At 45.6% G+C, this 27,162-nt stretch overlaps 1 protein-coding gene across 2 annotated transcripts; it reads left to right on the plus strand.

Annotated features, from left to right (window-relative positions):
• The first annotated feature begins 291 nt into the window (after window positions 1–291).
• Window positions 292–25,936, plus strand: ANKLE2 (ankyrin repeat and LEM domain containing 2). 2 transcript variants are annotated; one of them, XM_038574610.1, is made up of 14 exons: window positions 347–485; window positions 1,331–1,443; window positions 6,946–7,419; window positions 11,163–11,369; window positions 12,522–12,715; window positions 12,797–12,985; window positions 15,457–15,579; window positions 17,260–17,326; window positions 18,726–18,898; window positions 20,608–20,714; window positions 21,626–21,810; window positions 22,238–22,883; window positions 23,485–23,616; window positions 24,034–24,364. In XM_038574610.1, exons 3-14 carry the CDS (start codon window positions 6,951–6,953, stop codon window positions 24,233–24,235), a joined length of 2,694 nt encoding a protein of 897 aa, XP_038430538.1. In that variant the 5' UTR covers window positions 347–485; window positions 1,331–1,443; window positions 6,946–6,950; the 3' UTR covers window positions 24,236–24,364. The 2 variants fall into 2 exon arrangements, with proteins under 2 accessions (XP_038430536.1, XP_038430538.1); XM_038574608.1 differs by lacking the exon at window positions 1,331–1,443 and having other exon boundaries at window positions 292–485; window positions 24,034–25,936.
• Window positions 25,937–27,162: the final 1,226 nt, after the last annotated feature.

Genomic DNA, 27,162 nt, shown 5'->3' on the forward strand with positions numbered 1-27,162 from the left:
GCACGGGGCCGAGGCCGCCCGCCTCAGGACCCCGCGCCCCGGGCTGCCCGCGCCGCTGCCCGACGGCGCGCTCCGCTGCCCGTCTACACCAGGGACTGGGTCCCGGGCCGCGCTCCTCGTCGGGCCGCCGGGCGCGGGTGCGAGCTCCCCTTCCGCACGAGCAGTCTCGGGCCCGCACCCGCCACCCCCCCGCCGGGACGGCGCCGTCAGGCAGGGGCGCGGGCAGCCCGGGGCGCGGGGTCCTGAGGCGGGCGGCCTCGTCCTCGGCGGCGGCGGCGGCGGCGGCGGCGGCCGGGCGGCGGCGATGCTGTGGCCGCGGCTGGCGGCGGCGGAGTGGGCGGCCCTGGCCTGGGAGCTGCTGGGCGCCTCGGTGCTGCTCTTCGCGGTACGCTGGCTGGTGCGGCGGCTGGAGAAGCGGCCGCAGGGCCTGGCCCGGAGTGGGCCCTCAGCCCCACTGGCTGGCGCGGCCACGACCTCGGCCCCAGGTGAGGCCTGTCCGCCGGCGCCCGCGTCCCTCCGCTCGCTGGCCTGGGCCTGGCCTGGCCTGGCCTGGCCTGGCCTGCCTCGCCCCCTCCCCGGCCCCTCTCCTCTCCTCCTTCACTGGCCCCTCCCCTCCCTTCCCCTCTCCCTGACCCGTTCCCCTCCTCCCACCCCTTCCCCGACCCTTTCCCCTCTCCCTTCCTTCCCCCCCCCCCATCCTCCTGTCCCCCCCCCCCCCCCCGCCCTCTCCCTCCCCGGCCTGAGGCTGGTGTTTTGGGAAAGGCCTAGAGTGAAACTCTGGAGTCTTCAGCAATCAGACAATGGGGAAGCTGGGAGCTCCGGGCCTGAGTCTGCGGGCGGTGGTTGTGTGCGGGATCCCTGTGTGGCGGAGGCGTCCTGGGGCCCTGCGGCCTGCGATCCTCGCCCCCGTCCCGTGCAGCACGGACTGGTGGGCCCGCTGCATGCCCTCGGGACCCTTTTCAGTCACGCTTAGTTTACCCTTTTGTGCGAAAGTCTGATTTCTTTCTGGAGGATGAGCGATAATCCCTCCTTAAGTGCTCTGGTAGGAGGAGATTTTGCTCCCAGAAAGTAAAATTGAGGAGTCCAGCTGGCAGTCTCATGGCTAACAGGGTCCATAGGGGTGACTGGCTTCTCTTGTCCTGGCTTTACAGCAGAGGAGCCAGACGGTCCGAGGCAGGCCTCCTAGCTCTGGCTGAGACTACGCGGTTTGGGGCAGCGGCCTGTTCCCCCCAGGTCCAGCTATCCCCCATCCTGATTGTTTTACCTTCTGTCATCCCCTTAACAAAGTTTTAGCTGACATCTTGAGTTAATAGCATGCTGATTTGTCCAGGGACACCGTCCACCCTGTGCCAGGTTACTGCAGGACACCAAGACGGCCGGTTCCCCAGATACTAAAGCTAAGTGATGTGTGTGGCCAGTAGAGCATGGAGCTAAGAGATTAAGGTTTGGAGTGTCTTTTTTTATTAAAAATTTCCTTTTTAAGTTTTCTATTTTGAAGTCACTTTAGACTTATAAAAAATTACAAAAAGATGTTACACAAATACACATATGAAGAGATGCTCAACATCACCAGCCAAGAGTGAAATACAAATTAAACCTACAGGGACGCCTGGGTGGCTCAGCAGTTGAGCGTCTGCCTTTGGCTCAGGGCGTGATCCTCGGGCCTGGGAGGAGTCCCACATTAGGCTCCCAGCCTGCTTCTCCCTCTGCCTGTGTCTCTGCCTCTCTCTCTCTGTCTCTCATGAATAAATAAATAAAATCTTAAAAAAAACTTACAATGAGATGTTATGCCTATTAAAGTGGTTAAAATAAAAATACCACAAATTGTTGGTAGAAATGCTGAGAAACGGTCTCTCATTTACTGGGTCTCTGGTGGAAAGGTTAAAGGTTCAGCCTCTCTGAAATCAATCTGGCAGTTGCTCAAAAATGTAACTGTGCACTGCTTTCCTGAGTATTTATCATAGAGAAATGAAAACTTACTTTTACACAAAAACCCACGTGACTGTTTATAACTACTTGTGTCCAAACAATGGAAGCAGCTCAAAATGTCTTTTGAGGGCTGAACGGCTAAACAGAGTGTGGCACATTCATACCGTAGAGTGCTACACAGCAGTGGAAAGGCAGGGAAATGCTGCTGGGTCTCTGGGGCATTGTGCTGACTGAAAAAAGCCAATCTGTGGAGGTCTGTAGTGTATGATTTCATTTATGATAACGTTCTTGAAAAGTGGCAGTGATAGAGAACAAATGAGTGGTTGCCAGAGTTTGGCGACAGTGGAGGAGGTTGAGCATGACTGTAAAGGGGCGGCAGGAGATCTTTGTTGTGGTGGAACACTGAGTAGTCGGTTTTGAATTTATACATGTGGTGGACGGTCCTGGAATTCCACATGAAGAGCAGAGTGATGCAGGATGTGGCAAAGCCTAGCCCGTGTCAGTTTTCTGGTGTGCTGCAGCATGTAAGATGTCACCAGTGAGGGATGCTGGGAACTGCCCATACTATTTTTGAACTTGTGTTTGTAATATCTTCAAAATAAAAAGTTAGAATCAGTATACCATTCACTTATATTCCCTGATGTTAGTATATTATGTAATCACCATAAGGGGGACAACCTGGAAGTGTTCATTATTCACATTGCAGACTTGACTGGGTTTCCCAAATTGTCATCTTGATCTGTGTCTTGGTCAATCAGGGTCGGGCAGCTACTTTGGATTCTAGCCCAGGAGTCAGCAAACCTCATCCTGTCAGCCATATCCAGCCCCCTCCTATTTTTGTAAAGTTTTACTGGATATATAGCTTTTCTTGAGTGTTGGAGAGACCTTATGATTCACAGGTCTCAACCTTAGCCTGGCACCCTTTGTAGCAATTTGCTGACCCCTGTTCTGGCCTCTCCTTCCCCTTGTTTGTAGCTCCCTTTGGTCCTAAGGAACCTGGCTTTTGCTAGCAGCTATCCAGTTATTTGCTGATTCCTAGAGTAGGCATAAGGTAGCTTCAGAATTGCTGACCTGTATAGTGCACAGTCCTATACTGTTGTTCATTTACTAGGTATTCTCTCCCTCCTTATGTTTCTAATTTGTAATGCAGTTGAACTCATTTGTTTTGATTTATATTCCACTTGGGGTCTTCCCCCATCTTTTTGTTTCTTATTTTTTAGTATGTGAATCACAAACATGTTTCTGAAAGAAACTTTTATGAAGTGATACTGAGAAGTATTGCCCTTCCCTGGGCTGGCCCTCTGTCCATTCTTTCTACCCAGTTTTTACCCCTCCACCACCAGCAGGTACCCAAGCTCATTTGTTGCTGCTTTATTCTTTATTTTGTACACATAAACAATTATATTTTGTGTTATGAATACTAATTACAGTGTATTAAAACCCACTATTATTTTTATTCAAATGGACTTTCTAGCATATTATGTGTTCTGCAAGATTAATAAGCCTGTGTTACTTGATAACTTAGTAACCAGAACTGACAGTTATGGATAATTTGTCAGTGTCAAACACAGCAGCACAGACTTCTCATGTATTATTTTATCTAATTTTCTTTTTTCTTCTTCTTCTTCTTTTTTTTTTTTTAAATATTTTATTTATTTATTCGAGAGAGGCAGAGACACAGGCAGAGGGAGAAGCAGGTTCCATGCAGGGAGCTGATGTGGGACTTGATACTGGTACTCGATCCCGGGTCTCCAGGATCAGGCCCTGGGCCGAAGGCAGCACTAAACCGCTGAGCCACGAGGGCTGCCCTATTTTATCTAATTTTCAATGCAGCCTAAGAAGTAGAGCTGTTATATCCATCTTACAGATGAGGAAACAGGCTTAGAGTTTGCATGACTTGTCCAAGTTCACACAGTTAGTTCTGTGATGTAATTATTCTACTTACTGTTTGACTAGATACAAGGACAAAACCCCTTTCACACTAGCTCAGGTTAGAAAGATAGCTTTAGAGCAATGACATGGGAAAACTAGACTTTTGTAGGAATGGATACAACTCTTCTGTTTATTCAGTGTCTGCCCCACTTGTCCCAATCCCTTGCATGTGGCTTTTTTTCTTCTAAGATTTTAATTATTTGAAAGAGCGCAAGCAGGGAGAGGGGCAGAGGGAGAAGCCGACTACCCACTGAGCATGGAGCCGGATGTGGGACTCCATCCCCAGACTCTAGGATGATGACCTGAGCCAAAGGCAGACACCCAACCGACTGAGTCACCCAGGCGTCCTCCCCCTTGCTTGTGGCTTTTACCTTTCCTGTGCCTTTCATATCAGTTTCCTACCACTGAGTCACCTCTGTTGCTCTTATATCCACATATAAAGGGAATCTTCTTAGGTACCCTCCCTGGGTAGAATCCTGTGATCAGTAGGCTGCCCCCCTTCAAAATCTTTGGCAGGTTTTTGGGACTGTGCAGTACATTCATTGTTTAAAAGGATAATATCCTCTTTGCAAATAAGTAACAGCCATTTTTGAAATCTTGGAATTGGGAAGGGGTGGTGGCATTAAAAGCTTAGAAAAACAATACACAGGGGCATCTGGGTAGCTTAGTCAGTTGAGCTCTGACTCTTAATTTCAGCTGAGGTCTTGATCTCAAGATCATGAGTTTAAGCCCTGCATTGAGCTCTCCATGCTGAGTTATGGAGTTTACTTTTTGTTTTTACTTTTTTTAAATTTTTATTTATTATTTATGATAGTCACACACACACACACACACACACACACACACACACACAGAGGCAGAGACACAGGTAGAGGGAGAAGCAGGCTCCATGCACCGGGAGCCCGACGAGGGATTCGATCCCAGGTCTCCAGGATCGCGCCCTGGGCCAAAGGCAGGTGCCAAACCGCTGCGCCACCCAGGGATCCCTGGAGTTTACTTTTAAAAAAAGTAAAAATAAAAAAATACGCAGAAATAGGGTAATATAATGAATTCCTTGCTTGTAGTCATCGCCTGGCTACGAAAGGTATTAATATTTTGTGAATCTTATTTGTCATTGCCCCCTCCCCAGCTCTCCTTTTTAAAAAAAAATTTTTTTAATTTATTTATGATAGTCACACAGAGAGAGAGAGAGAGAGAGAGAGGCAGAGACATAGGCAGAGGGAGAAGCAGGCCCCATGCACCGGGAGCCTGACGTGGGATTCGATCCCGGGTCTCCAGGATCGCGCCCTGGGCTAAAGGCAGGCGCTAAACCGCTGCACCACCCAGGGATCCCAGCTCTCCTGATAGATACATATACACACACACGTATACATACACCTCCTCTGGTTAAACCTTTAAAATACATACGTGTGTGTGTGTATTTTTTTTTTAATTAAAGATTGATTTATTTGTTTTCGAGAGAATCTCAACCAGACTGCTGCTGAGGTCAGAGCCCTACATAGGACTCCATCTCATGACCCCAAGATCATGACCTGAGCCAAAATCAAGATTTGGAAACTTAACCAATTGAGCCACTTGGGTGCCCCTAGAGTAACTTAAAGTTAATCTTGGATGTCCCATCATTTCATTTGCAAATATGTCTTTTAAAACTCTCTACTCTTTGGTTTTATTGATTACCGTGTGTAATTGTTTTTTCATCCCTTCTAGAAGTTTCTCTGTTTCTTCTTTTAATTCTTTGTATTTGTTCCTTGTTATACCTGGTGTATTATTGGTGTTAAAATCACCATCTATGCGCTTATGACTCCCAGACCTGTTATTCACTCTGAACTTGTAAATCTTGGACTTGAAAACTGAAATGCCCAGTTGGTGGCAGTAACGTGATTCTGATGCTCAGTGCCTAGGTCTTCATCTTTCTCTCTCTAGCATTCTCTATCTCAGGTGAAGTCACTCATAAGCAACTAGACTGGAAATCTGGCTGTTATCCTAGGCTGACTGCAATACCTCAACCCCCACCCCTCCATGGCATCTGGTCCATCTGTCCTTAAGACCTCCAGTTTTTCTAATCTGAGCCCTTGTTTCCACCCCTGTTATTTCTTACCTTCTTCCCAATTCTTGCTGACCATGCTTAAGCCTATAATCCATAGGTTTACCTGCTCTTTCTCCAAAGGTCTCCATTAAAACCCTTGTTCAGTTCACACCCACTTGTTGGGTTGCTGTGTAACTTGAACAAGTTACTTAGTGTCTCTGTGATCTGTAAAGTGGGGGGTGAACAGTAATGATACCTGCCACACAGAAGAATTATGACCATTAAATACTTAGCCATGTAGTGCACTTACACTAGAGCTAGGCATTTGGAAAGACCCTCCCAAAACGTTAAACATGAGCTACTTGTTACCAGTATTAGCAGAGTGACTGCCAGAGCTATCTCTGTGGCTCCTCTGGTTAAATCTTTGCATAAATAAATTTCCCTTTTTTTATGGAATAAAGTACAAATATATTTGTAGGTCTGTTTCTGGAGTTGGATTTCTGATGGATATTGTTCAGTTGCCTTCCTTGGGTTTGTCCCACTTACACTCTAGAGAAAATGAGTGTGCTTATTTCCCCAGGGTGCTTACCTTCTTGGAATGTTAGTATATCATGTAATAGTAGCAGGTTCTGACATTCTTATCCAAATGAACCAGAAACTGCTTAATTTTTTATTAGTTTATTAATTTTGAAACAGGAAACTTCAGAAAGTTCTCATAGAGGGCTCAAAGACTACAAAAAATAAGGAGAAACTGGATTGAAATGAAACTGAAGCCAGCTTTATTGCTACTGCTGGATATTTTTTTATTTTTTAATTTTTTTTATGATAGTCACACAGAGAGAGAGAGAGAGAGAGAGGCAGAGACATAGGCAGAGGGAGAAGCAGGCTCCATGCACCAGGAGCCTGACGTGGGATTCGATCCCGGGTCTCCAGGATCGCGCCCTGGGCCAAAGGCAGGCGCCAAACCGCTGCGCTACCCAGGGATCCCTTGTTTTGTTTTTTAATGAGAAAGGATGTACTTTTAGCCATCAGATTGATTTTTGTTTTCTTGGGCCTAGGTGAAATGACAATGGATGCCATCTTGGCACGACTGAAACTTCTGAATCCCGATGACCTTAGAGAAGAAATTGTGAAAGCTGGATTGAAATGTGGACCCATTACATCAACCACAAGGTTCATTTTTGAGAAAAAATTGGCTCAGGCTTTATTAGAACATGGAAGAACACTGCCTTCATATCCTCCTGGCCTTGACACCTCAGATGCCACCACTCTAAGCAAGGATGCACAAAGGGTTTTGAAGTCTGCTGTAGGAAGCCAGGCTGAGCAGGTTGGCTTGTCTGAAGACAGAGATTTTGGTTATAGCATGGGCTTGAATCCTCCAGAAGAAGATGTCATGACATCTAAGACCTGCTCCATGCCCTTCAGTGCCACCACTGGGGTCAGTGGCCACAAAGCCATGGTGAGGGCCTCTGTGGAGCAGCCTCTGTACTATGGGGTGTGCCCAGCATATGAGGACATCCCAGCGAGAAATGGTAATGTAACAAGCATCTGGTATTTCTTTCTTTCTTTTTAAGTGATTTTATTTATTTATTTGAAAGAGAGAGAGCATAAGTGGGGAGAAGAAGGAGAAGCAGACTCCCTGCTGAGTGGGGAGACCCATGTGGGGGCACCATCCCAGCACCCTGAGATCAGTGACCCAAACCAAAGGCAGATGCTCAACTGACTGAGCCATCCAGATGCCCCACATCTGGTATTTCTTACACAGATGGTACATGGACAGCAGGGAAATGTGATGTTGAAAATCTTGAACCACAGAGAAAATTTAATCACCATAATTTTACCAAGTGAGACACTGTTAGCATTTTTTTTAAAGAATTTATTTATTCGGGATCCCTGGGTGGCTCAGCGGTTTGGTGCCTGCCTTTGGCCCAGGGCATGATCCTGGAGTCCCGGGATCGAGTCCCGCATCGAGCTCCCAGCATGGAGCCTGCTTCTCCCTCTGCCTGTGTCTCTGCCTCTCTCTCTCTCTCTCTCTCTCTCTATGCCTATCATGAATAAATAAATAAATAAACCTTTAAAAAAAAAAAAGAATTTATTTATTCATGAGAGACCCAGAGAGAGGGGCAGAGACACAGGCAGAGGGAGACACAGGTTCCCTGTGGGGAGCCCGATGTGGGACTCGATTCCAGGACCCCAGTATCATGACCTGGGCCAAAGGCAGATGCTCAACCACTGAGCTGCCAAGGTACCCCACTGTTAGCATTTTTATGTAGAACTCTGCTGAATTGTTTGTAAATGTGTTTGTGAATTTTCATTTAAAAAATTTTTATTTTGGGATCCCTGGGTGGTGCAGCGGTTTAGCACCTGCCTTTGGCCCAGGGCGCGATCCTGGAGACCCGGGATCGAATCCCACGTCGGGCTCCCGGTGCATGGAGCCTGCTTCTCCCTCGGCCTATGTCTCTGCCTCTCTTTCTCTCTCTCTCTCTCTGTGTGTGACTATCATAAATAAATAAAAAATATTAAAAAACAAAAACAACAAAAAAATTTATTTTATTTTTTAAAGATTTTATATTTATTCATGAGAGACAGAGAGAGAGAGAGACAGAGACACAGGCAGAGGGAGAAGCAGGCTTTATGCAGGGAGCCCAATGTGGGATTCGATCCCAGGACTCCAGGATCATACCCTAGTCTGAAGGCAGGCGCTAAATGGCTGAGTCACCCAGGTGTCACTAAAATTATTTTATTTTAGTTAATTAATTTGATAGGCAGCAAAGTGAAGTTTTTTGAGCCATAGTACAAAGCTCCCAAAGAGCGAGGGGGACTCGAGAGGGTTGCCTGTATATGTGAATTTTTAAAAATGAAGAAAATTGGATTCTTTGAGACATGCTACATATACAAATAGGTTTTGACTAGCTACTATTTGCTGATAAATTTTTTCCCTTTTTTTTTTCAGCATAATCTGAATACCTTTTAATGTAAATGGCTAGTACAGTTATAAGTAGTTTTCAACATCAAAGATTTGCAATTAAAAAAAAAAGACTTTGAGAGAGGAAGATAGCATGCATAAGTGAGCACGAACAGAGGGAGGGACAGAGGGAGAAAGAAAAGCAGGCTCTATGCTGAGCAGGGAGCCCGACTCGGGGCTTGGTCCCAGGACCCCAGGATCATGACCTGAGCTGAAGTCAGATGCTTAACTGACTGAGCCACCCAGGTGCCCCTAGAATTGCAGTTTTAAAGAAGACTAAAGTAGATAGCACTGGAAAGAGTTAATGAAAGCTTGGTATTGATTAGAATGTCAGAAATTATAGACTATCATTATTGTGATACCGTTTGTGGGAGTACTCCAAAATAGGAGATTTGTTAGACATATTATGTACCATGAGTAGAATGGAATATTATTCAACCATAAGAATTTTTTTTTTAAATTATTATTTATTTATGATAGTCACGGGGGGGGGGAGGGGAAGAGAGAGAGAGAGAGAGAGAGAGAGAGAGAGAGAGAGAGAGAGAGAGGCAGAGACATAGGCAGGCTCCATGCCCCGGGAGCCCGACGTGGGATTTGATCCCAGGTCTCCAGGATCACGCCCTGGGCCAAAGGCAGGCGCTAAACCGCTGCGCCACCCAGGGATCCCCAACCATAAGAATTTTTTAAAGAATCTTGACACTGGAAATAGTCATGATGCAATTTCTATTTATTTTTAATCTTTATTATAAAAATTGCTTTTATTTATTTATTTATTTTAAATATTTTATTTATTTATTCATGAGATACACAGAGAGAGGGAGAGAGAGGCAGAGACACAGGCAGAGGGAGAAGCCTGCTCCATGCAGGGAGCCCGACGGGGACTCGATCCCGGGACTCCAAGATCACGCCCTGGGCTGAAGGTGGCGCTAAACCGCTGAGCCACCCAGGGATCCCCCTAATAGTTGCTTTTTACAAAACAAATATTGTAAAAGTGAAATTTCTTTCTTCCTCCACATCCAAATCTTAAGTCACTAGGATTAACCACTTTATAACTGCTTTTGTGCATTATTCCTGACTCACCTATGTTTTATTTATATATATGTATTTGAATTCAGATTTTTATTTTTGGTATATTTTCATTTAAAAGTAACACAGATCTCTATATAAAAATGTACCTTATTTTTATTTTCACAAAATGGTAAGTAGAAGTGTTGGGTCAGAAGGTACCCATTTTTGGGATGCCTGGGTGGCTCAGCAGTTAAGCATCTGCCTTCGGCTCAGGGAGTGATCCCGAAGTCCTGGGATCGAGTCCCACATCAGGCTGTCTGCATGGAGCCTGCTTCTCCTTCTGCCTGTGCCTGTGCCTCTCTCTCTCTGTCTCTCATGAATAAATAAATAGAACCTTTAAAAAAAAATTAAAAAAAAAAACAAAACATCCCCTACACAGCCTGTCTCCCCAGGTTTTGCCTGCTGAGGCAGACATGCACCAAGAACACAATGCAAAGCGACTATCTATGATGTGAAGGAACATAGGAGCCAATCTAGGCAGAATTGAGTTGGGGGTGAGGGAGCTTCCTTACCTGGCAGCTCAGAGCCTGGGTGGATCAGCGGTTGAGTGTCTGCCTTTGGCTCAGGGTGTGATCCCCAGACTGGGGATTGAGTCCTGCATTGGGCTCCCCTCAAGGAGCCTGCTTCTCCCTCTACCTGTGTCTCTGTCTCTCATGAATAAATAAAATCTTAAAAAAATAAATAGTATCCTTAGATATGTTACATATGTGTACAAAATACACATCTTTATATCCAAGCCCATACATATGATCAAGCTTAATGTGTTCTTTTGACCAGCTAAGGCCCTTTTTCTTCAAGATTAAAAATCTGAAATATTGGGGCACCTGGCTGGCTCATTCAGTGGAGTATGCAACTCGATCTCAAGTCCCATGTTGAGTGTAGAGCTGATTTTAAAAAATAAGTCTTTAACGGATGCCTAGGTGGCTTAGTCAATTAAGTGTTTGCCTTCAGCTCAGGTCATGACCCTCAGGGTCCTGGGATTGAGTCCTATCTTGGGTTCACTGCTCATTGGGGAGTCTGCTTCTCCCTTGTCCTGTGCCCCTCCCCCTCGTGTTTCTCCCTCTCTCTCTCTCTCATACATAAATAAATCTTTAGAAACAAATCTTAAGGGAAAAATCTGAAATATGAGAGAAAAACTGAGTAACAGTTGTTTGTTATGAAACCCGGGGCCTTCAGGTGTGAACTCTGTGATAGTGACTCCGATTATTCCTCTCTAATTTTCCTATTACTTTTTCCATGCAGAAAGGATTCATGTTTATGAGGATAGAAAGGATGCATTGCAAGCTGTCAAAATGATCAAAGGATCTCGATTTAAAGCTTTTTCAACTAGAGAAGATGCTGAGAAATTTGCTAGAGGAATTTGTGATTATTTTCCTTCTCCAAGCAAAGCCTCTTTACCACTTTCTCCTGTGAAAGTAGCACCACTCTTTAGCAGTGGTGGACTGAAAGGTAAATTATGTAGCAGCTCACTTCTTGGTGTTACTATTAGGTGGGCCCCAGGTGTTTTGTGCTTTCTTCCCCATGTATTGTCATTGGTTTTCTCCTTTGAGAAGTTCAGTTTGCTAGGAAGTAGAGAGCTAAGGCCCAGGCCATGGATAATGGGTCAGCCACCTGGTCTGGGGATGACCCTGAGGATAGAGACAGTGGGCCAGGCATTGGCTCCAGGCCCTGGGGAGGACAAGGCCAAGGAGAAGCAGCAGAGGGGCCACAGTTGGCCCTTTTGTTTTGCTCCCTTTGTTTCCCTCTCTCCTTGCTGCCCGTGGGAGTTAGGGGCTTTGTTAGGCACTGAGACTTGCCTATACCTACTTGTAGGACTGTGCCATCTGCTTTGACCCGGATAATCCTGCAAAAGTTGAGCTCACCTATAGGACCTGTCCAGTCAGAGATCTGGCCATACTCACTCTGGGTCCAGAGCAGGGTCTTCTGAGAACTCTTTTTAGCACTGTGCAGAACCCTAGCAGTGTCTAACTTTGGCCCAGCTCTGTCTTGTCCCCTCCAGGAGCTCACAGCTGTCCTGTTGCCCTGGCTGGCTAGGGCTCCCGGGAAGGCACCTTTTCCTTGTGGACATAAGGCCTTTAGTCAAAAACCTCATCTGCTTGCTTTTCTGTTTCCTTACTTGGCCCTACATAGGTCTTTCTTAGGGAGGAATCAGAGTGATTTGGAACAGTTACAGGTTTCCCTCTTTACAGTTTGTGAAAATATTCCTCTAGAGATTGCTTTCAGACTTCCCCAGGTGGTTGTAATTAAACAACAAAAAAATCACTTCTGGCTCCACTCTGCCTTTATGGGAACTCTGCTCGTGGAAGTTCTTGTACAGGTGCTGCTGGTGTGCCCTCATCCCTCTTCACAAAGCCTTTTGCAGCTAGAGTCCAGTGAGGTCCTTTTGCTCTTGGACTTTTGCCGTAGTGGTATGTTTGTGCCATGTTGTTGGCTTGAACACAGGCCCTTCTGCTATATATGCTAATTGATGCTTATTTGTTAATCCCAACTAGGATATAAGCTCTGTGGGAAAGATTTTTGTTGCCCTCATATAGCACACAGTGGGTGATGAGAAAATGTTTGTGAAGTTAAATGTTCTTAAATTCTATCTTCTAATGACAGATGGTTTGTACTTGTCTGAGTCAGAAACTGTAAACAGAGAACGTGCCAACAGTTACAAAACCCCCCGTACTCAAGATCTCACTGCCAAACTTCGAAAAGCTGTGGAGAAGGGAGAAGACGACACCTTTTCCAATCTCACCTGGAGTAATCCCCGGTATCTCATTGGTTCAGGGGACAATCCAACCATCGTGCAGGTAAGCCTGCTTCCAGCATTGTTAGCATCAAAAGACTGTGGTTGACAAAAATGAAGCTCAGAATCTGTAGTTTTATTTCAGGAAGGATGTAGGTACAATGTTATGCATGTTGCTGCCAAAGAGAATCAAGCTTCTATCTGCCAGCTGACTCTGGAGACTCTGGAAAACCCTGAGTTTATGCGGCTCATGTACCCAGACGATGACCCAAATATGCTGCAGCAGCGCATTTGTTACATCGTTGACCTATACCTGAACACTCCGGACAAAGTGGTGAGTGTGCCGTAGGAAGAGTCATAGCCAGTCTAAACAAGACTTATGTCTCTCATATGTGATTATTAACTGCATCCCCCTGCATGTGGAGAGGAGATGTGCATTCATTGAATTCACCTAGCTTAGAAAGGGATGGATGACAAGATCCATTCACACACGAGAGCTCTGCCTCACTAGGCAGGATGCATATAGCTCTCAGCTTTGTGCAAGGATATGTCCCTCCTGGCCTTTGTCCAGAGAGGCCTGAGCTGGGCTTTGATGGGAAGATAAACCAGTGTAACAACCTGAAGGGAGAAGAAAGTAAAAAGGGGTTTTGGTGCCTTTTATTCTAGGATTCTGTATCTTTTTTTTCCCCACTTAATATTAGGAATATTTCCTGCAGAGTTAAAAATTTCAAAGGGTTGGTTTTTAACGATGCGTAGGCTTACATAAGAATTCTTAAAACAGAAGAATTTTACTTATTTACATAAAGCAGAACCTAGTGATAGCTTAGAGCCAAGAATTGTAAACTCAGAGCAAGTCTAGGAGTTTGAAAAGTTGTGGTTGTCACAAGAAGGAATAACAGAAGCATGTTGGAGTGGGACATGACTTACTATTTCATGATACATGTCGAATGACACATTGAACTCCAGAATTGTAAAGCAAGGATAACTTTTAAATTAACAAGAGAGAGAAGGAAGAATAAAGATAAATTTGGCCAAGCTAGCACGATTATAGAAGGAAGTAAAAGTTTAGAAAACAATGGTTATATGAAAGCAATAGTAAGTGTAAAATAAGACAGAAAGAGCAGAATTAGAGTTGTGTCTGTTAGACTAAGAGTAGATAGACTTAAGGAAGGATTCCTAATTTGATTAGTATGTTCAGGAAGTGTGACTTGCAAAATATAACAGAGAGTGATGCCTGGGTGGCTTGGTGGTTGAGTGTCTGCCTTTGGCTCAGGGCATGATCCTGGAGTTCTGGGATCAAGTCCTGCACCGGGCTTCCTGCATGGAGCCTGCTTCTTCCTCTGCCTGTGTCTCTGTCTCTGTCTCTCTCTCTCATGAATAAATCTTAAAAAAAAAAACAAAAAAAAACAAAACTATAACAGAGAAGTGTGTGCCCTACAGAAAATACACAGTTTTTTTATTAATGTCTCTGTAGTATTCTCAGAAAAATGTGCATATGCATGTCTACAGGAAGCATTTAATAAATTCTTGAAATTAGATGTTATGGGCCATCTTTGACCATAACTCACTAAGAAGAGGAATCAGTGACAGTGTTGGCCACAAATATTTGGACTCTTGAGAAAGTACCAGAGCACGGCAGAGACCAGCATGGTGAGAAGCCGGGCCAGGCTGGCCAGCAGTGTTAGAAGAACCGAGAGCCTGTTGTCCCAGCAGGAGTGAGGGCAGAGGTTACGGTCAAGCAGGTTAGGGTTAGGGATGGATGTTATGTAGTATGAAGGAAAGGAGTGGCCAGAAGGAAGTGAGAGTGTCGAGATCCCTTTGAGGTTGGGTGTTTTGAATGCTAAGTGAAAACATTGGCCCCTAACATGCAGCCCCATCATCCTCCCACCTCTGCAGGCCTAGCAGGGAAGATCAGGCTATTAGTAGAGCTTGGGCCACAGAGGTAGAGTTGTCTCAGGTAGAACATGAATCAAGAAAGTCCTAATTTAGACAGTGCACTAGAGCAGATCCTGCAAAGGACAGTCTGGTTTTGTAAATAAAGCTTTATTGGAACACAACAGTCCCCCTCTTTTTTTATAAAGATTTTATTTATTTATTTATTTATTTGAGAGAAAAAGAGAATGTGTGAAAGCACAAGTTGCTGGGGGGAGAGGGGAGGCAGAGGGAGGTGGAGAAGCAGACTCCCTGCTGAGCAGGGATACCCCACATGGGGTTCAATCCCAGGACCCTGAGACTGTGGCCTGAACCCAAGGCAGATACATAACTGACTGAGCCACCCAGGCACCCCCTGCTCGTTCTTTGTGGATCATCCATAGCTGCAGAGACATACATAGCAGGGTGGTTATGGCAGAGACTGGGTGGTCTGCAAGGCCTAAACTGTTCACTTTCTGAACCTCAGTTGAGAAGGTTTGCCAGTCTGGACAAAAGGGCAGGATATGGTCAGAGAATGCTGCTGTAGGCAATTGCCCAGACTTTTTTAGGTTCATGTGGGAAGAAATGAAAAATTATATGAAATGGTGACATGGTCATAAAGAGTGTACTTTGCCCTAGCTCATTTGTTAGCTCCCTCTGAACCTGGGCACCCAGGCACTAGGCAACAGTTACTAGGGTGCTGGGCTAGCCTCAAGTCCAGGCTTAAAGTGAGTATGCGCTTAACATGCCAATATTTCTCAGTTGTAAAAATAATGTCTTTTTATGGTCTTTTGTTTTTGATGATTTTTGTTCTGTTACTTATATTTATCTTAAAGCAACCTTTTGAAACAAACATAATTAAAGATAAGTATTCTTCCACTGCACCTCTCCCAGGGCTATGACACGCCATTGCATTTTGCTTGTAAGTTTGGGAATGCAGATGTGGTCAACGTGCTTTCTTCACACCCTTTGATTGTAAAAAACCCAAGGAATAAGTATGATAAAACTCCTGAAGATGTAAGTATCTATTAAAATACTGTTACTGTATACTGTTAGACATGAAAACATGTGAAATCACAGTATTGATCACAGCTACTGTGAAGTCAGTCACTGACCCTGTGAACATGTTTGCCTCACGAGCACACCATAGAACCATGATTACTAAGTAAGGTATACCATGAAGAAGACGCATCAGTAGAATCAGGAACTGATTCAGAATAATGAACTGCCCATGTTTGCTTATTTTATCTTCCTGAAACCGATGGTCATTTGTTCTCATCATCTCACAGTTTTTATCAAGTTCTGCTTATGCATTACCTCAGTTGACCAGGGAACTGGAGAATGGAGGAGGCAATGGTGATGGAGGAGGGGGTAGTGGTAGTGATGATGAAGGTGGTGGTGGTAGTGATGGTGAAGGTGGTTGTGGTGGTGCTGGTGGTGGTGGTGGAGGAGGTGGTGGTGGTGTTGGTGATGATGAAGATGGTGGTAAGGATGATGAGGATGGTGGTGGTGATGAAGATGGTGGTGATGGTGAGGATGGTGGTGGGTAGTAATAAGGATTATGGTGGTGGTGATGATGGTGCTGAAAGCAGCTAACATGTTTTTAGCTCATTATGTGCCAGGCACAGCCCTAAGTCTCTCCCAGGTATTCTCACCTGACCCATACGACTCTTGTCAGGACTAATGCTGGCAGTGGAGCAAAATGTGCGTTAGAGAGGGCAGAGGTGTGTCTGTACTTGTGAGGTGGGGGGTGAGGAGGATCTGACAAGAATTGAAAGATCGGTGATTTGTCCTGTGCATTGGAGCTGTTGTTGGCCAGCTGATCTGAACCAGCCAGCCCTTTGAAGTGGAATCTGTAAGGATTCTAATCTGTTAGTGAATGCTGCTTTTATAGTTGCTTTGGTTATATAAATAGTGCCCATTTTCTATAGAAACTTTAGAATACACATAAACAAAAATAAAATTCCCTATTCTACATCTCAGAAATTATCATTGTTTTTCATGAGTCACACTCAGCTTTTTTGTGTGCATAGGTATGTATATTTTTCACTGTAAAATGGTATTTGGTAACTAGTATTCTTAAATCACTTGCTATACCTCACAAAAAAATAGTTACACTACTTACAGGGTACAATGTAGTTGATTTCTCTTACAGGCTAGCCAGAGATGGTAATTTTGTGGTTCCTTATTTGAAGGTTATTGGTTTTTTATTCTAGTGAAAATGTTCTTGTCACTATAATTCTCTAAGGAAGAAAGTTGATTCCTGTAGTAGCAAGAATAAAACACTTGTGTTCCACACTAAATAGGAATTCTGTTTTAATCCAGCCAAACAACAGCAGTAGACAGGCCCCCGGGCATTGGAGTTCATGGAGCTGAAAGTTATACGTGTGTCTGCCTATTCCTGCCTGACTGATGTGGAAAACTAGAACCTGGAGGGTAGTATGAAGAAAGATCATAAAATTCACTCACAGAGTTTGTCCTCCTCGTCCTGACCCCTTCAGCTTTTACAGAACATTTTGGAAGAAAGATTATACTGTTAAACACATGTGCTTTGATTGTGGGCTTTATGAAATTTTCAATATTAGGACATTGTCCTTGTATTGTTAACTTTAAATTTTGTTTTTATAAAATCATTTTAATGATAAAATGTGACAAATTAAGATTTAGACTGTTCACATACTGTTTTTTTAAAAACAGGTCATCTGTGAAAGAAGCAAAAATAAGTCTTTGGAACTGAAGGAGCAGATTAGAGAGTACTTAAAGGGTAAGTTGGGGCATAGCGCTTGGAATGTAAGGACCACCAGTGGGGAAGGCCCTGGACTGCTCACTGAAGCAGGGTGACATCTTAGGGTAACAGACCTTGGGGTGGTCTGCTTCCTGAACCCCCAGCTCACATGCCACCTGTTGTCTTATAATGCCTCATTTGAAGCCTTGAACTTCTCTGGGAGACCACAAGTCGTCTGTCATTTGACTGTTCCTCATGGTGTCACCCTGTAATCTTTTCAGGTGTCCCATGTAGCAGGTGCCCAAGCACAGCCTGCAAGTTATCAGAGTGGAGAGTGGGAGGGGCTCTGCCTGGAGCTCTTTGATCTGGCAGTTGGTTGGCTTCTCAGATCCCGGTCAGCCCTTCCATGTGCTGCCCTCTGCGCCAGGTCTTGTTTCTCCTGGCTCCCTGGGCAGCTCCTTCCTGCAGCCTCATAGGCCCTGGATCTCAGCACTCTAGGCTGACTTTTGACCTGTTGGCTGCCCAGGGAGCCTGTGACCTGTGGGGGCAGCCCTTCCTGATCAGGTCTACGGGGGCTCACCCCTGCCTTCTGGGCCGTACTTTGTGGTCAGAAGCTTCAGGGAGCATGGAAGTGGCTGGTTTCAGAAAGGAACTTTTCCTGTTGTCTTCCTCTAGGCTGTTTCCAGTGTGTTTGGAAGGTGGTGGCAGAGGCATCTTTCCCGCCATCTGCAACTAGAAGTCTGGTGGCCCCACTTGCTATGTGACATGACAGCAGATACTTGAAGCTCGAAGCTCTTTGACCTGGCCCCATTTGCTGTCTCTCCTTGTCTCTTAGTTTCTGTTCCTGTTCATTTAAAGCAAGGGTCAGCAGATGCTTGCCTAGCCTGCCGCTAATCTTTGTAAATAAAGTTTTGTGTGACTGGCACACGAAAGCCACAACTATCCATCTGCATGTGGTGTCCTGACACTTTCCTGCTCCACTCTCCCAGGTGACATTACCACACTCTATCATTCTTTGTCCAGATTTCACATCAGAGTGTCCTGTGATGCCAGATCGTTTGAATTGTGTGTTCAGTGATAGAATATTGTTCCACAGATCAGGAAGGTTAAAAGAGATTAAAATAGAACTTCTTTTTAACAATTCTCAGGCTCCTACTTTTATGCTAATCTTGTTCATACAGGTCCTGCCTCAGTCTTTTTAGTACCTGGGGGTATGGAGGGGTGTTTGCTATTCCTCTTCCTTCCTTTTTATTTTCCCCGCAGAGGAAGAATGTGGTCTGACAGAAACTGGCCTCTCACCTAGGTTCTCTAGCTCCAGAGCTTTTTTATCATTGGATCCCTTGCAAAGCCCCTGTGTTTCTTGGGTTGTTTACCAGATGCCACTGAGGTGAGGACCCACCCAAGGAGATGCCTTAACCAGGGTATCTCCTCTTCCCAGGCCACTACTATGTGCCACTTCTGAGAGCTGAGGACACATCGTCTCCGGTGATTGGGGAGTTGTGGTCTTCAGACCAGACGACTGAGAACTCTCACATCGGCCACAGTGGAGGTGGCCCCAGAGACCCTGTTCTGACCTTGAGAGCCTTTGCAGGGCCCCTGAGCCCGTCCAAGGTGAGCTCCTGTAGAAGCTTCTGGACAGTTCCTGGCTGTCCCCACCAGAAGTGCTGGATGTTTCAGCGCTTGCTTTGTGTTTGGTCTTGAGATCAGGACTTGTGGAATCCCATTGAGGTGGTGACGAGGTTTGAGAACATCTGCTAGAGAAACAAGAGTGTCTTGATCCTGTTCCTCACTGGTTAGCCAGGGTGAATATGGTAGTGAGCCCATACTTCAGAGGAGCGAAGTTTACCTGGGTTAAATATCATCATCACCTGGTTCTTCTGTCCTGTATCAGTGGCCCTTCTCATGGTACATGCCAGTCTAGTTGGGCTGTCCATTCCATATTCTTGGTTGTTTATTGTCAGTAGGAAATTTCCATTTGCAAACTGTGAAGTTCACCTTCGGGGCAGAGGTATTTCGTACACTGTTATCTTTCTTGTTAAAGATTTTAAAAGGGTGCCAGGCTGGCTTGGTTGGAGCATGTGACTCTTGATGTCAAGGTTATGAGTTCGAGCCCACGTTGGCTGTGGAGAGTACTTAAAATCTTTAAAAACGAAACATGAGACCTTCTATTTTAATGAAATTTAAAAATGATAATTATTTTAATTTTTAAAGACTTATTCAGGGATGCCTAGGTGGCTCAATGGTTTAGCACCTGCCTTAGGCCTAGGGTGTGATCCTGGGTTTCCAGAATCAAGTCCTACATCAGGCTCCCTGAATGGAGTCTGCTTCTCCTCTGCCTGTGTCTCTCACTCTCTCTCTCTTTCTCTCTCTCTCTCTTTCTCATAAATAAATAAAAGTCTTAAAAAAATTACTTATTTGAGAGAGAGAGAGAGCAGCAGGGAGGGGTAGAGGGAGAGAGAATCTCAGGGAAATATCCCCTCTCAGCAAGGGAGCCCTACACGGGGCTTGATCCCAAGATCCTGAGATCACGACCTGAACCAGAACCAAGCATCGGATGCTTAACTGACTGAGCCACCCAGATACCACGATGTTAATAATTTTAAATAATTAGTTACCTGCAATTATAGAAGTGTCTGCAAAAACAAGTGTTACGAGTTATGGTTAGAGTAGGTTGCATAAAACAAAATTCTAATAAGAGTGACTTAAGGGCACCTGAGTGACTCAGCAGTTGAGCATCCAGGCTCCCTGCAGGGAGATTTTTAAAAGATTTTATTTATTTATTCATGAGAGACACAGAGAGAGGGGCAGACACAGGCAGAGGGGGAAGCAGGCTCCCTGTGGGGAGCCTGATATGGGACTCGATCCCAGGACCCCAGGATCATGCCCTGAGCCAAAGGCAGATGCTCAGCTAGTGAGCCACCCAGGTGCCTCTAAACAAATAAATCTTAAAAAAAAAAAAAAAGTGACTTAAAAATATAGACATGCATTTTCCTATTATGTGATGGGAAAGTGACTTGAGGTCCTTGGTGAGGCAGCTCTGCAGGGTCTACCTCAGGGTGAGGCTTCATCTTTGGGAGCCTGAGGGGCAGCTCGGAGCCTCACAGCCCAGCGTGGGCCACTGGAAGGGATCCTTGCCAGAGCCCCTTTGTGCTGCTGTCATAATGAGGCACTGGTTGTTTATTGGTCTAACTGCCATGCAGGAGGGCACATGAGGAGGAAGAGGGATGCCGGGAGGTACTCAGCTGGGTCTGTGATGCTGATGGGTCTCTGCATTTACCTGTGATGGGTACATTGCATAGCTTGGTACGTTTTCTCCTCAGGCAGAAGATTTTCGCAGGCTCTGGAAAACACCACCTCGAGAGAAAGCAGGCTTCTTTCACAATGTCAGGAAGACGGATCCAGAAAGAGGCATTGAGAGGGTGGGAAGGTACTGACTGGCTTTGTACAAAGGAACAGGAGCCAAGTGGCAGTGTCGTTTTGTATACTGTGCACTTATATGTTGGTTGAGGACGGAAACCAATTACAGCTGCAAAATGATCGTTCTGGGAAGTGTTCACGGTGAGGCGGGGAGTATGTGAAGTTTATTCATTGAGGTTTGCTTCCTGTGAATGTTACACACACTGTGTAGCACAGGTGTCCACCACAGCGGTCCCTCTGGCAGAGACTAATGGGAAGCATGTCCAGGGTGTGGCAGTGTTCTGTATGAGGGGACATATGCTGGGTGTCTCCTTGGCAGGAAATAAAACTCAAGAGGCAGATGTGGCTAGTAGCTGTTAGTAAAAAGTCCCTGAAAAGTGTTTTTTCCAGAAACAAGTGTTTTTAGTCAAAAAGCTAAGTTACAGTGAAATCAAAGCTACATTGATTGTTTTAGAATTTTTTTCTCAAACAGTTTCAAGTTTACAGCTTGAACTTGATAAGGATTTCCAAATTTTTATGTGCCTTAGGAAAACTAGAATCCTCTCCAACTTTATACAGTTGTTATATGGAAACAAGGCTGGTCTGTTATGGGGTTTTGTGTCTGATTTGTTGCCTCTCTGGCTTGTGAGAGTGGGGTGGGTGGTCAGGGACCCCTTCTCTCTCCACAGCTGCACTGCATTCAGTGACAGTCCAGGAGAGAAACCGTGCTCAGCCTTGTCCTGCTTGAGAAATGCAGAGTACTATCATAGCCCCAAATTTGTAATAAAAATCCTAACCAAGATTATAGGCATTGTTTGGCACTTCCAGCATAAAATGGCTGTTTTCTGAGCAGTCAGATCTGTGAGGTTTTTTTGGTGGGTTTTTTTTTTTTTTTTTTTTACAACTGGTTTTCTAACTGATGGATTGTACTTACTCTTGCAGGGAGCTGGCTCATGAGCTGGGGTATCCCTGGGTCGAGTACTGGGACTTTCTGGGTTGTTTTGTTGATCTGTCTTCCCAGGAGGGTCTGCAAAAACTAGAAGAATATCTCACTCACCAGGAAGCAGGCAAAAAGGCTCAACAGGACTCAGGAGAAAATGAAGCCTCTCATCAGGAGAACCCCTTTGGTAAGGACATTCAGACATCTGTAGGTTCTTGGAACTCGGACCCTGTCCTGTGGCCGTGGACCAACTGCGTCCATGTGAATGAGCACATACGTGCCTTCTCCTGTTCTCAGCCCACTGGTGTCGTAGCAAGTTTGATGGGAGGTGCCAGCCACTGTCACGTCCCACGTGCACCTGCCTTTGACCTTGGCTTCCTTCTCATTCTCCTGCCTGTGAAGGCGTTGCGCTGAGCCTGGATGCTGCTGTTTCTATGTGCAGGGACCTGCATGGCTTTTCTTAAGGGGCAGTGCAGGCTTCTGTCTGGGGGCCTGAGGACGTGGCTCTGAAGGAGTGTGGTTTGTGGCTGGTTCTGGGGATTTGCAGGTGCACTGTGTGATTCCTTGTGGACTCTTGTCACACACCTCTCTGAAGAACTCTCTCTCCCCTGTAGGCCATGCTCGGAAGTGCAGCAATTCGATCTCTGTGAGAGCATTTCTTGATGAAGATGATGACTTGAGCTTGGAAGAGATTAAAAATCGGCAGAACATGGCTCGAAATAACACCCAGCCCACAATTAGCACTTTTGGGGACTCGAAGTGTGACATCCTTCCCTTGGAGCAGAAGACCAATCTTATAGAAGCCTCCACCCTGACCAGTCCCCATAGCAGCAAGAATGGGTTCTTTAGCCACCTGAGCAGCGGCAGGACCTTGGGCAGGAAGCAGCCAGAGGCCCCGAGCACAGAGGAAGCTCTCCTCTCATCAGTCTCAGGCTTGACGGTTGAGCTTGATAAACTGAATTTGGAAGATCTAGGAAGTAACTTTTCTAAGACACCAAATAAAATTACAAAAAGTAGAGACAGGAAGAGCTTGACATCAAGAATGGACGTAGTCGAGAGTGACTCGTTAGAGCCGCCTGCTGTTGACACACTTAGAAATAACCAAAGCAGGACAGAAAGTGAAATGTCGGCCAAAATAGCTAAAATACGTCTGGGTCCTGATGCTCCTGTGCACAAGGCTCAGCAGAGTGGTTCCGTGTCCTCAGAGCCCTCAGGGGTCCCCACCACAAAGGAGCCTGTCCAGAGGCTCTTCCTTTTTGGGTATGAATGGGGCGTGTGCACATGGGTGAGGCTGTGGGGGATGGATGTGAGCACACATGGCACTGTCCTAGTTTTCGCAAACCTTTTCTCTACCCACAACGTGGTTGGATGTGGTTTTCTGGCTCCCATCTCTTTCATGACTTTGTAGCCCTGGGTGCTCTGTTATGATTGTCCAAGTTGGTGGGAGGTGTGTTCTTTTCAGTGCAGGTTCACATCTTGCTGTACTCCCTGGGGAAGTAGTCCTCCCCAGAAGGACTAGGCCAAGAACTTGGTGTGTTTTAGGAAGAAAGACCCATCTTCCCAGGGGACAGGCCCTTTGGGTCAGTCTTGTGGTCATTGACCCTGGGGGGGGGGGGGCTCAGAATTGCATGTTCGCAGTGGAGGGGTCCACCACTCCCCCGTGGGACAGTGTGGCCTGTCTGCCCCTGTGGCCTTTGTCCATCCACAATTCACATCAGCCGAGACAGCTGGTGCCTGTGGTGGCAGAGATGGGCCAGCAGTTGCCGTTCTGCTCCTGTGCAGGACTCTTGAGTACTGGTGTTGGAAGTCTTTTTAATCACAGGTGTTTCTGCTTTTTCTTTCCTTTTTTTCTGCCTTGTAGAGAGGAGCCATCAAAACTGGATCGGGATGTTCTGGCAGCTCTGGAGTATGCCAACGTGGACCCTCAGCAGTACCCAGCCGTACACAGATGGAAGAGTGCCGTCCTGTGCTACTCCCCCTCTGACAGACAGAGGTCAGTGGGCCTACAGAATAACCTGTAACACAGGGTTGTTGGTAGCTAGCTTCCAGAGCGGTCCGATCGCAGTTTGCAGATGTTCACATAGTTGTTCATCTAGAACACCGGCAGACTGGTTAGCCAGGCTTACGTGCAGCATCCTGATAGGGCCATAGTTGGCAGCGTCGTCCCACACACACAGGAGGTGTGCACTTGGGTGGAAAGCAGGAGGTGATAAGGTGGAGATTTAGGATGGAAGGGTAGGGACTCCTGGTCAGAGCCACATGGGACTCCTGGGAAGTCGTGTGTTCTGTGACTTCAGATCCTGTGGTTCTGAGGTTGCAGTACCTCTACTGGAGCCCTGTGGTCCCCCAGGGCTTGGGTGCAGGGCCCATATCACCATCTGTGCTGACAGACCTTTCTTGGTTTCCTCAGTTGGCCAAGTCCTGCGCTGAAAGGGAAGCTGGAGTCTCATCAGCCGGACCTTGGCTGCCCCCACAGCTGCAGCCCAGGGAGAAGCCCCGGGAAACCCGGGCCCACACACTCCCCAGGCCTGGGCAACGCTGGGCGCTATAGCCCCGCAAGTGGGAGCCACCTCCGCAGGATGGCACGCCTGGCCCAGCTCACAGCCTTATAGGGTGGGTGTAAGCTGCTGGGCATCTCATTTTACTCTTTGTTTTTAAAGAAAAAAGGGTAATGTGTTTATTGCTGAAATTCTACCAAAAAGAATATATTCTGATTAATTTATTAGTCCTCATTTTGAGAGTAAAAGATTTTTAGAAAATGCTAGTGTTTTGTATAAAATTTAGTTTTCTGATGTTTTGGGAGAAGTTCATGGAAGCAAATCCAGATACGGATTTTCTGGAAACTGTCAATGTATAACAATGTGGACTTAAGTTTGCATTTGTAAGTGTAAGGCACCATTCCCATTCTGTGTGTGCCAGAAGCCCGGGCAAATGCCGGAGCTGGGGCTGCCCCGAGTTGTGCTCACTTCAATTCCATTCTTACAACAAAGATGAATTTTGTGCCAAAATTCATTCTTTCATTCATTTTTCTGGGAAGGATCTCTGACTTCTTAGTTCCTGATAGAAAATCTTTGTTTTGCCAGTTGGTCCCAGTGGGTAAGACCCATTGACAAGGTGGATGCTCAGGAGTCAACGAACCTCGAAGTTGACTTATACTTGCAGCATTTATAGTTACGGTCATTATAAACATTTAAGCTAGTGACCAGAAGATAAAACTAGCTTTTCTCTGGGAGTCAATCCTCTAGTCCGTGGGAGTCCTGGGAGTCCTGGGAGTAGTCCCACAGCACTTGAGAGGCCAGCAGCCCTAAGGGACCTGCAGTTCCAGTTACTTTGTTTAGTTGCTGGGGTAGTGCCAATAAAATGACCTTTAAGTTCTCTAGTTTTGAAATTTATTGCATATTTCCAAATTTACTTCCATTGGATTTTCTTTATAAAAGGGTATTGTGCTTTAGTACAGAAAATAGCAGTTTATCTTTGAGCCCTGATCATTTACCTTACTACATTTATTTTAGCTTCCCTTTGTCCATGACCTTCTGGGCGGTCTGCCTAGAGCATGGGGGTCACCTTAGAACTACTGCCTCGATAGACACCCACATACCTGAGTTGAGAGCTGACTTCTCTTGGGTGTACGTGACTGCTCACACACTGGTGGTGCTCTGTGAACATTTCCAGTGTTTGATCCAAAATGGAAAGCTCTACCAATTTTTGCTAAATTCAGTGCCTTTTGTAAATCATTTTTTATTTTCCTGAAACTTGGTTTTTGTGAATATACAGTGATACTAAGTAGGCATGAGATTTTTGTTTTTGTTGTTTACAAAAATTCTGAATTGGAACTTGTGTTAAAATGTATTTCATGTGCTAACAAGAGACAAGTCAGTAATATTGGAATCAAGATTTAGACTTTAAAATTTAAATGGTTGTTACACAGGGTGTTTTCATCTGTGGAATGATCTAGATATAACACAGAAAAATACATTCTATTCTAAAAGCCAATGGCATTTATAAAAGTCATCTTTGCTCTCAAAAGAAATTAGAATACAGATAGTACATTCACGGCAATGGTCTGCTTTCTGTAAAATTCTCTTCCATATGTTGTTGTAAATATTCCGATGGAAATTAAAAGTGTTCTGAGTTTTGCAGACTCAGTTCTTGTTTTCTGAAGTTTTAGGTGGTCTTCACCTGTTTGTTGCTATAAGGTGGTTCTGGCCCCAGCGAATGCATCATCATGTGTCTTAAGGTGATTTTGCATTCTTTTTTAAGCTACTTAATGAAATAAATAAATAAAACCATGTGGTGGTAATTCTAAGCTTTCAGAAAGACTCTCACAGGTGCTGTTTTTATTAAAATCTTAAGCAATGTTGTGATAAACAGTGTGTTAATCTGATAGTGGTGAATTTGCTGTTTTCTGGCCCCTTTTGTTCTTAACATGATTGTGAAAAACTTTAACTTTCAGTTAAGCTAGCACAAAATTCCTAATTGCCTTTGGAAATGAGCAACCCTCTCTCATTATGTTGACAACTGACATGTAACTAATTCACGTCAAAAGAGATGATGGGAACCCTTCTGCCCCGATGGGGTGGTTCTGTGGCTCCGGCCGCAATACAAGGGATATGGGCAAGTCCCCTGGTCATTGCCTAGGCACAGCCACTGGCAAGGTGTTCTAGAACGAGTGCCCACCTCACGGAGCAAGTGTTGGTTTGCAGCCCTCTTGGGAGTGTCCTGGGTGAGATCGGTATGTGGAAGGCAGGAAGGGGCCAGGCCACTCCAGGTTGCCAGATGGCAGGTTTAATAAGCTGAGGAACTTACATACAAGGCTCATTATCGTCGGTGGCAAGGTGAATAGCTCCCTGCAGCCATCTTCCCAATCTGAAGAGTTGATCCAGAAGCCCCATTCTGTGCAGGTGTTGCCACCACCGCATCACCATCTCAAGGCTGTGTCCTTGGGGCAACCTCGGGGACCGGGACAGGTGAGTGGAATCCTCAGCCAAGGCTAGGAGGCCCTGAGGAGCTTATGGGTCAACTGGCCATCACATCTTTTTGAAGACCTTACTCCATTCCAGCATGGACAAGTCCTCTGGAATAATTTTGGCATGTTTGCAGCAACACTCACAGCTTTCAGGGGCAATGGTGGTCTGTGGGATTACTGCCCTGACATGCTGTGGCTTCACTGCCCCATTGCCCTGAGCTTGGTCTGCTCACTGGGCTGTTCAAAGCATGTGCTTTTCTTACTTATACTGATGTTTTGCGCTTGTACACAAAAACTGTGAGGATTTTCTGGTTTACAGATTGCACTTCTGTACCTTTCTTGGCTGTCTCAGAAGAATAAACAGCACAACACAATAGGAGGGATCCTTTATCTTCCCATTGATGTCATTTCAGGGTCCCTCATGTTATATGGGCTAATTAGCAGGCTTCATTTTGACCAAACTTAAGAATTTTGACCAAACTTAAAACACTTGCCATTTCAGAAGGCTTTGGTCATCTGTGGCACCTCAGAAAGTTTCCATCGTCACATCAGTGGGCCCCTGTGACCCCATAT

The sequence above is a fragment of the Canis lupus genome, chromosome 26, assembly GCF_011100685.1.
Source record: "Canis lupus familiaris isolate Mischka breed German Shepherd chromosome 26, alternate assembly UU_Cfam_GSD_1.0, whole genome shotgun sequence".
Taxonomy (NCBI): Eukaryota; Metazoa; Chordata; class Mammalia; order Carnivora; family Canidae; genus Canis; species Canis lupus.